The following is a 10,123-nucleotide window of genomic DNA, read 5'->3' as shown; positions in this document are numbered from 1 at the left end:
TTGCAAAGACAAATTAAAAATCATTTTGCAACGCCTTTCCCACTGGTAACTTAACGCACCAGTACCTTGAAAGTATGTCGAATATGCCTCTCTGATTGCAATAGCATTGCTATTACTTCGACCTCCACGAAATGTCATATTGCTAACTCCACGACAGACGTGAGTAACGTGATTCCGCGATAAAATGAAAATGTGCGGAAAGAAATCGGCGGAACGAACGTAACAATGATCGAACCAATCACGAGCGTTCCGCCAATTCCGCATTGCGCACGTTCCGCACCATGGGACTGCGCCCTTAAGACAGTCTTAAATATAAGATTCGATTATGAATACCGGCCATAGACTGCGTTACTGTTGCGCAGGGTCGGGTAGGTATAATACATAAAGTATAATACAATTTTATACGATGTATTATACGTAACAATTTGTGACATGTATATGTAATTCATGTATAATACTTACAGATGGCGCTACATTAGTCATAACCTCATGGTCATGATTATGCAGCATATACTCTGATACTATTTTAGTTGCTATGGTTACTTAGGCCGGTATTCATAGTCGAATCTTATATTTAAGATCGTCTTAAGTGTATCTTCAGATACTCCATAGCCAATGAAATGATCCATACAGCATCTTCAAATAAACTTAAGACGGTCTTAAATATAAGATTCGACTATGAATACCGGCCTTAGATAATAGTCAAAATTATTTTGCGAAAATATTAAAAAGATAATGATTAAAAATAATTAAAAATAATATTATGCATCGTGTTGGGCGACCTATAGTATAACAGAGATGCGCCAATGATCACGTGATTGCGATATTTTGCTGATTGGTCAGAGTAAATTGTATAAACGTAGCCGCTGCCATGTTGAATTTCTCGCTGCCATGTTGAATCTGTCACTATCTTTCATACAAGTTTGTACATATTTCTTTTGACGTCTTTATTTTTTCATAGTCGTTTATGTAATGAATTATTTTCATTTCTTCATTAAATAATGTTTTGCATTAATTGTCGCTTATTTTGTGCACAGAATTTACCATGCCAACCAATTGTGCTGCAAATCGCTGTACGAACAACAGCAACAAAGGTTATGTAGTATTTAATTTCCCAGCAAATGCAGATTGTCGTAAGAAATGGATAGCTGCTCTTTCAAAGAACCCCGATTGTGACCCACAGCTTCGCAAAGAATTTGTGAGGTGAGTGATACTAATAGAAATTTACTGCATAACCTTTGTTGCTGTTCGTACAGCGATTTGCAGCACAAATAGTACCTGTATTTAATGTGTTACTACAATATATTTTCCTCTGTTATATGCAATTTATAATATGTAAAATACAAGAAGGCACCGAACCAAATTTACTTGTTTACGTTCAGCAACAAATTCAATTTCCGATGGCGTGAAATGTACCTATGGGAAGAAAATCACAAAATGTTTTGAGTTTAACAGTAAGTTACATTGTGTTATTAATGTCTTATATTATGTTATTTTCCAAAGTGCAAAGTCAAAGCATACTGCACATTACTACTAACCTCGCAAACTTTTTGAGAACTACTAGGTGTCCAATTCTTGCCTCTTCCAACCACAGCAATCCATTTTTGTTTACCCTTTATCACTCCTGTTGGAACACCTATATGCATTGCAACTGGATGGCATAGCGAGTGGTAATGCTGTCTGTAATACAAAGAACACAATAAATAACTTGACAAAGAAATCAGCGTCGCCAAATCAAGAGATACTGTAATATTTCTTATAGAAAACAAGAATAAACAGTAAATATATTGTTTCAATATATTTCTCGAATGCAACTGACATTTTTTACAATCAAAATTTATTTATAATTTATAATAATAAAGATTTACCTCATATATGTGAATCGTTAATCACAGATATGTTATTCTCGCCTTCACACAGTCTTATAACGTCACAGCAATTACGTCACATATGGTCTGCATTGGCGTCGCAATGAATAAATTTGCCCATGATGCCGCCAGCCAATCGCGACGAAGCTGGTCACATGACCTCGTGTCGCCTCTCTCTCCTAGAGCTCTCTACTCCCTCCTGTTATTCTTTTCTCCATGGTCGAACGTCAGCATGGAAAAGTACCTTTACTTTCTACACCGTAATAATTCGAAAACCACATCAGTGACGTATCTAAAGGAGTAAAAAAAGATATATCGATAGTCACGTCCGTAATATTCTAAAATATTTAAATATATAAACATATGTATATATACAGGGTGTTTCAGAAATAGGTGAGCAAACTTTAAGAGCATATTCTACTTGTACTCATTGTAAGGGTGAAAAAAAGTCATATCACCAAAGGTCCGAAAATGTTTCCTTTCCAAGTTGTAAACACTTTTTATTTATAACAAACTGTGGTAAAAAAACTTAAAGACACTTAAAGACATTGCTGAAAATAATTTCCTTCTGCATGGATTCAGATTTTGAACCCCCTTTTCTAAAATAAATAAATTAAATCAGTCTTTTAGATGCACCTACGTTCAAAATATATCCTTAAAAGTTCATTTTCTCCTGAATACCATTCTTTAGAAAAATGAATAGTATCAAATAAAAACATTGTCATGGTATCAGTTGAGTACGCAAAATGACGAACACAGCATCGAACACAACATTTTAACTATGTACATTGCTGGAAAATACCCATTATGAATGCATAGTTACATAGTACAAAACGGATTAGGTCCTAAAAGCATTGGCACTGGCTGCTTTAATTATAAAAGTCCTTAATGTGCTAACGTCATCTAGCTCGGCGAAAGTTTCTGACATCGACACGGCTGTCGTGTGCTCCAAAGCAAACTCGAAGCAAAACTTCTCCAGCTCCTGAAAAGGAATAGAATTTTAAATTACTCATCTTAAATGTAACATAGTCTTAGCGCGACAGCAATATTGTAAACGCAGTAATATTACCTGCATATTCTTCTTGATAACGGAGTTGTAGAGAGGTATGACGTTTTTTACAGTGACCTCTTGCTTTACTATGTTGATGCAATGTCTCTTGAGATCAGTTTCACAGTATGCATTAGTCAAATCCAAAAGTTCTATAATGATACGCATTACTCCAATAATTAATACTCACATATTTTATACGGGAGGGTATCAATTGCCCACATTGCAATTGCGCACATGGCGCACTAGGTCAATAAAATTAGTCAAAGGCCATAGCCGGATAAGCATACTAAAAGTGCCCCCGGCGAGTTTTGGAACGACACTTGGACTGTTATTTTGTCATTATAACAAAAACATTTTCTCAAAATTTCAGTCCTTTAATTGTATTATTTCTCGAGTTATTGAAAAAAATACGATTTTCAGTTTTTATTTTTTCTTCCATAGATATTATAGATGGACTTCTGTCGATTTTTTTAAAAGACTTATTAATATAAGACATAAAAAAACTTTTTTTCATAGTTCCCGATTTAAAACTCCATTTAAAAAAAATAATAAAATTAAAAGTAACTTTTCCGAAATGTTCTCTTCGAGGTACAATCACTAAACTTTCACAGAAAACTCTTCTCTTTTATGAAATTGTTCTCAAATTTTTTCAATTTTTTCAAGTTGGTGCAACATCATGAAAAAAAATAAAAATCAATTTTTTCCTTTTATTTTTGCAGTAAAATAGACAATTATTTATTTCTCTCAATACAAATATAGTTATAATTATACAAACAAGATTCTAGAAAGAATTTTTATACAAAAATCATAATTTTTATCGAATGTGATCAACAAATTAATTTTTTATCAGTCTTCATCACTATCTTCAGTAATTACTACGGTGCTACTCTGTATCGTAAACAGATGGCTCAAAATTTCAGCTGGTCTTATTATTTTTGCTAAATATCTCGCATAAGATAAGTAATATACAGCTAGGGTGTATTACTAAAGGTGTTACAAGCTTATATTTTTAAAACTAGATGAAGTATGAAATTTTTGTTTTCCAGCAAATATTTGGTATCGAAAATAACATATGATGAAGTTAGTCTTTTCCTAGGTGGAGTGGTTAAAGTCACATCAAGGACATTTTGATTTTTTAACTGTCGACATATATTTTTTATTGCGTACGATTGTAGCCGTCTCCTGAAGTAGATTGACCACAAATAGTCATAATAACAAAACAAATAGAAATAACAAAACAAAGTAATAAATCCTTTAAGCAAATGTTCGAAATTAGCGCCATTCAAAAACTATATGTCGACAGTTAAAAAATCAAAATGTCCTTGATGTGACTTTAACCACTCCACCTAGGAAAAGACTAACTTCATCATATGTTATTTTCGATACCAAATATTTGCTGGAAAACAAAAATTTCATACTTCATCTAGTTTTAAAAATATAAGCTTGTAACACCTTTAGTAATACACCCTAGCTGTATATTACTTATCTTATGCGAGATATTTAGCAAAAATAATAAGACCAGCTGAAATTTTGAGCCATCTGTTTACGATACAGAGTAGCACCGTAGTAATTACTGAAGATAGTGATGAAGACTGATAAAAAATTAATTTGTTGATCACATTCGATAAAAATTATGATTTTTTGTATAAAAATTCTTTCTAGAATCTTGTTTGTATAATTATAACTATATTTGTATTGAGAGAAATAAAATAATTGTCTATTTTACTGCAAAAATAAAAGGAAAAAATGATTTTTATTTTTTTTCATGATGTTGCACCAACTTGAAAAAATTGAAAAAATTTGAAAACAATTTCATAAAGAGGAAGAATTTTCTGTGAAAGTTTAGTGATTGTACCTCGAAGAGAGAACATTTCGGAAAAGTTACTTTTAATTTTATTATTGTTTTTGTAAATGGAGTTTTAAATCGGGAACTATGAAAAAAAGTTTTTTTATGTCTTATATTAATAAGTCTTTTTAAAAAAATCGACAGAAGTCCATCTATAATATCTATGGAAGAAAAAAAAATAAAAACTGAAAATCGTATTTTTTTCAATAACTCGAGAAAAAATAATACAATTAAAGGACTGAAATTTTGGGAAAATGTTTTGTTATAATGACAAAATAACAGTCCAAGTGTCGTTCCAAAACTCGCCGGGGGCACTTTTAGTATGCTTATCCGGCTATGGCCTTTGACTAATTTTATTGACCTAGTGCGCCATGTGCGCAATTGCAATGTGGGCAATTGATACCCTCCCGTATAAAAATATGTGAGTATTAATTATTGGAGTAATGCGTATCATTATAGAAACTTTTGGATTTGACTAATGCATACTGTGAAACTGATCTCAAGAGACATTGCATCAACATAGTAAAGCAAGAGGTCACTGTAAAAACGTCATACCTCTCTACAACTCCGTTATCAAGAAGAATATGCAGGTAATAATTACTGCGTTTACAATATTGCTGTCGCGCTAAGACTATGTTACATTTAAGATGAGTAATTTAAAATTCTATTCCTTTTCAGGAGCTGGAGAAGTTTTGCTTCGAGTTTGCTTTGGAGCACACGACAGCCGTGTCGATGTCAGAAACTTTCGCCGAGCTAGATGACGTTAGCACATTAAGGACTTTTATAATTAAAGCAGCCAGTGCCAATGCTTTTAGGACCTAATCCGTTTGTACTATGTAACTATGCATTCATAATGGGTATTTTCCAGCAATGTACATAGTTAAAATGTTGTGTTCGATGCTGTGTTCGTCATTTTGCGTACTCAACTGATACCATGACAATGTTTTTATTTGATACTATTCATTTTTCTAAAGAATGGTATTCAGGAGAAAATGAACTTTTAAGGATATATTTTGAACGTAGGTGCATCTAAAAGACTGATTTAATTTATTTTATTTTAGAAAAGGGGGTTCAAAATCTGAATCCATGCAGAAGGAAATTATTTTCAGCAATGTCTTTAAGTGTCTTTAAGTTTTTTTTACCACAGTTTGTTATAAATAAAAAGTGTTTACAACTTGGAAAGGAAACATTTTCGGACCTTTGGTGATATGACTTTTTTTCACCCTTACAATGAGTACAAGTAGAATATGCTCTTAAAGTTTGCTCACCTATTTCTGAAACACCCTGTATATATACATATGTTTATATATTTAAATATTTTAGAATATTACGGACGTGACTATCGATATATCTTTTTTTACTCCTTTAGATACGTCACTGATGTGGTTTTCGAATTATTACGGTGTAGAAAGTAAAGTACTTTTCCATGCTGACGTTCGACCATGGAGAAAAGAATAACAGGAGGGAGTAGAGAGCCTCTAGGAGAGAGAGGCGACACGAGGTCATGTGACCAGCTTCGTCGCGATTGGCTGGCGGCATCATGGGCAAATTTATTCATTGCGACGCCAATGCAGACCATATGTGACGTAATTGCTGTGACGTTATAAGACTGTGTGAAGGCGAGAATAACATATCTGTGATTAACGATTCACATATATGAGGTAAATCTTTATTATTATAAATTATAAATAAATTTTGATTGTAAAAAATGTCAGTTGCATTCGAGAAATATATTGAAACAATATATTTACTGTTTATTCTTGTTTTCTATAAGAAATATTACAGTATCTCTTGATTTGGCGACGCTGATTTCTTTGTCAAGTTATTTATTGTGTTCTTTGTATTACAGACAGCATTACCACTCGCTATGCCATCCAGTTGCAATGCATATAGGTGTTCCAACAGGAGTGATAAAGGGTAAACAAAAATGGATTGCTGCGGTTGGAAGAGGCAAGAATTGGACACCTAGTAGTTCTCAAAAAGTTTGCGAGGTTAGTAGTAATGTGCAGTATGCTTTGACTTTGCACTTCGGAAAATAACATAATATAAGACATTAATAACACAATGTAACTTACTGTTAAACTCAAAACATTTTGTGATTTTCTTCCCATAGGTACATTTCACGCCATCGGAAATTGAATTTGTTGCTGAACGTAAACAAGTAAATTTGGTTCGGTGCCTTCTTGTATTTTACATATTATAAATTGCATATAACAGAGGAAAATATATTGTAGTAACACATTAAATACAGGTACTATTTGTGCTGCAAATCGCTGTACGAACAGCAACAAAGGTTATGCAGTAAATTTCTATTAGTATCACTCACCTCACAAATTCTTTGCGAAGCTGTGGGTCACCAATCGGGGTTCTTTGAAAGAGCAGCTATCCATTTCTTACGACAATCTGCATTTGCTGGGAAATTAAATACTACATAACCTTTGTTGCTGTTGTTCGTACAGCGATTTGCAGCACAATTGGTTGGCATGGTAAATTCTGTGCACAAAATAAGCGACAATTAATGCAAAACATTATTTAATGAAGAAATGAAAATAATTCATTACATAAACGACTATGAAAAATAAAGACGTCAAAAGAAATATGTACAAACTTGTATGAAAGATAGTGACAGATTCAACATGGCAGCGAGAAATTCAACATGGCAGCGGCTACGTTTATACAATTTACTCTGACCAATCAGCAAAATATCGCAATCACGTGATCATTGGCGCATCTCTGTTATACTATAGGTCGCCCAACACGATGCATAATTATTATTTTTAATTATTTTTAATCATTATCTTTTTAATTTTCGCAAAATAATTTTGACTATTATCTAAGGCCGGTATTCATAGTCGAATCTTATATTTAAGACCGTCTTAAGTTTATTTGAAGATGCTGTATGGATCATTTCATTGGCTATGGAGTATCTGAAGATACACTTAAGACGATCTTAAATATAAGATTCGACTATGAATACCGGCCTAAGTAACCATAGCAACTAAAATAGTATCAGAGTATATGCTGCATAATCATGACCATGAGGTTATGACTAATGTAGCGCCATCTGTAAGTATTATACATGAATTACATATACATGTCACAAATTGTTACGTATAATACATCGTATAAAATTGTATTATACTTTATGTATTATACCTACCCGACCCTGCGCAACAGTAACGCAGTCTATGGCCGGTATTCATAATCGAATCTTATATTTAAGACTGTCTTAAGGGCGCAGTCCCATGGTGCGGAACGTGCGCAATGCGGAATTGGCGGAACGCTCGTGATTGGTTCGATCATTGTTACGTTCGTTCCGCCGATTTCTTTCCGCACATTTTCATTTTATCGCGGAATCACGTTACTCACGTCTGTCGTGGAGTTAGCAATATGACATTTCGTGGAGGTCGAAGTAATAGCAATGCTATTGCAATCAGAGAGGCATATTCGACATACTTTCAAGGTACTGGTGCGTTAAGTTACCAGTGGGAAAAGGCGTTGCAAAATGATTTTTAATTTGTCTTTGCAAAAAATATATGGTAAATAGTATTGTCAGTAAATAGCTTCACAAGTCTCGAGTATATGTTTTAGATTGTATTATCAGTGTAATCAGGAGCTGCATTTCAGGCGAAATAGATTCTCGAACAACATATTTTTTAATGATGATTGGTTAGACCAATGTTAATAACGTTTTAAATAATTGTGATGGCATTCTAAAATAATCTATATATTTTTCTATGTCTTCGACCAACATTTCTTTTACAAGATTATCGCTTGCTCCTTGTAGCAATCTTCTTTCGGCACTAAATATGCTTCATACCCAACACTTCCGTTGATTCTGTATATTTTCATTTTTTCTTTCAATTCTGTATAAAAAATACAGTTTTACAATTTTGCGACGTATCTCCTGTTTTTTAAATACACACCAACTTTGTTTTAATGTTTTTAATAGCTCACAAATAACAACAAACAATTCTTCAGAATTCATCGTTTTGCCTACGTGCATAGACTCGTAGTAATTCCGATCCGCTGAAATTTATTTTCCTATGTCCCATGCAGCGGAAAACGCGGAAGCGTAATTTGTGCGCGCCAATAATATACGCTATTCCGATAGACACAACAGAAGAATCTACGGAAAACATCATGTGATTGGCGGAGGCCAATTGCGCTTCCGCAAGTTCTGCTGCATGGGACATAGGAAAATACATTTCAGCGGAGTACAGTTGGTGGAACGTTTATGATTGGACGGACTTCATTCCGCCAATTCCGCATTGCGCACGTTCCACACCATGGGACTGCGCCCTTAAGTGTATCTTCAGATACTGCGTAGCCAATGAAATGACCTCAATATAGTTAGCAGACTAATATGATAAATCTTTTTTTTTATTGCAATCGTTTGGGAATCGTTTGGGAAAGTTTAGGAAACCACTTTTAGGCCGGTATTCAGAGTCGGATCTTATATTTAAGACCGTCTTAAGTGTATCTTCAGATACTCCGTAGCCAATGAAATGATCTATACAACATCTGCAGATAAACTTAAGACGGTCTTAAATATAAGATCCGACTATGAATACCGGCCTTAGAGTCTGGGAAATAATAGTTTTTGGTAATACTTAAGGAGACGGGCCTCCTCACCGATTTCCTTCTAACTTTGCAATATCGTTTATTTTGATGAAAAAATACGATTGCGAGAAGGAAAATCGTCGCTCTCAACTAGAAAGAAAGTTATCACCTACTGAAAAATGACAGCTTCGGGGTTAGGAAATCTGTCATACCGGCGGTCTACGGGCGTAGCGCACACTGACTGAGCATGCGCGGTGACGTCAAAATGCGCGAAATTAAACGTGTGTGTACTTGCAATGCAAATTATATTCCAAATAGGCAGAGAGAAGCCTGAGAGCGGTCACGCTCGCGTTTTAACTGTAACGCCTCAAACGTGGACATATGCGTTCCACTTGACGCTCCCAACGCTCGCGGCGTCATTCTATCTTTATTCAATATTCAGTGAGCAATAAAGACAGAATCACTTCAATCACTTCAATGTCCACGTTTGAGGCGTTACAGTTAAAACGCGAGCGTGACTGCTCTCAGGCTTCTCTCTGAAATAGGTTTTCAATTCATGTGAAGCGAGGTTCCACGCAAAGCAAGGTTCTATATTGTAACTTCCACGCAGTACTTCAGGTCACCTAAAAGTTTTGTTATTTTTTTTATGTGGATGAGTACTAGGTGACGGGCGAAGCCCGTCTCCTCGTGCTCTTCCACCCAAGCATATACTTTCCCAGTATAAAAAGTTAATAATATTAAAGTAAGAAAGTTTATATGTATTCTATATTCTGTAAAGGAGAATACACCTTTCTT

The 10,123-nt window shown here is 34.4% G+C and overlaps 1 protein-coding gene and 2 long non-coding RNA genes across 6 annotated transcripts; 1 reads left to right on the top strand and 2 right to left on the bottom strand.

Moving 5' to 3' along the window:
- Positions 1–2,060: 2,060 nt before the first annotated feature.
- Positions 2,061–3,107, bottom strand: LOC113562914 (RCC1 and BTB domain-containing protein 1-like). 3 transcript variants are annotated; one of them, XM_026973676.1, is made up of 3 exons: positions 2,938–3,107; positions 2,692–2,850; positions 2,061–2,160 (listed from the first exon to the last, which is right to left on the bottom strand). In XM_026973676.1, exons 1-2 carry the CDS (start codon positions 3,082–3,084, stop codon positions 2,707–2,709), a joined length of 291 nt encoding a protein of 96 aa, XP_026829477.1. In that variant the 5' UTR covers positions 3,085–3,107; the 3' UTR covers positions 2,061–2,160; positions 2,692–2,706. The 3 variants fall into 3 exon arrangements, with proteins under 3 accessions (XP_026829477.1, XP_026829476.1, XP_026829475.1); XM_026973675.1 differs by lacking the exon at positions 2,061–2,160 and adding an exon at positions 2,347–2,467; XM_026973674.1 differs by lacking the exon at positions 2,061–2,160 and having other exon boundaries at positions 2,630–2,850.
- Positions 3,108–5,244: 2,137 nt separating this feature from the next.
- Positions 5,245–5,586, top strand: LOC113562916. Its single transcript, XR_003407246.1, has 2 exons — positions 5,245–5,355; positions 5,444–5,586. It is a non-coding gene; the product is annotated as an uncharacterized LOC113562916 (long non-coding RNA).
- An 839-nt stretch (positions 5,587–6,425) lies between these two features.
- LOC105276640 lies at positions 6,426–7,590 on the bottom strand. Of its 2 annotated transcripts, XR_003407243.1 has the most exons (3): positions 7,374–7,552; positions 7,092–7,258; positions 6,477–6,947 (listed from the first exon to the last, which is right to left on the bottom strand). It is a non-coding gene; the product is annotated as an uncharacterized LOC105276640 (long non-coding RNA). The 2 variants fall into 2 exon arrangements; XR_003407242.1 differs by having other exon boundaries at positions 6,426–7,258; positions 7,374–7,590.
- Between the last annotated feature and the right edge of the window lie 2,533 nt (positions 7,591–10,123).

This window comes from Ooceraea biroi, chromosome 11 (assembly GCF_003672135.1).
Source record: "Ooceraea biroi isolate clonal line C1 chromosome 11, Obir_v5.4, whole genome shotgun sequence".
Taxonomy (NCBI): domain Eukaryota; kingdom Metazoa; phylum Arthropoda; class Insecta; order Hymenoptera; family Formicidae; genus Ooceraea; species Ooceraea biroi.
This window is presented reverse-complemented; position numbering and strand designations above follow the sequence as displayed.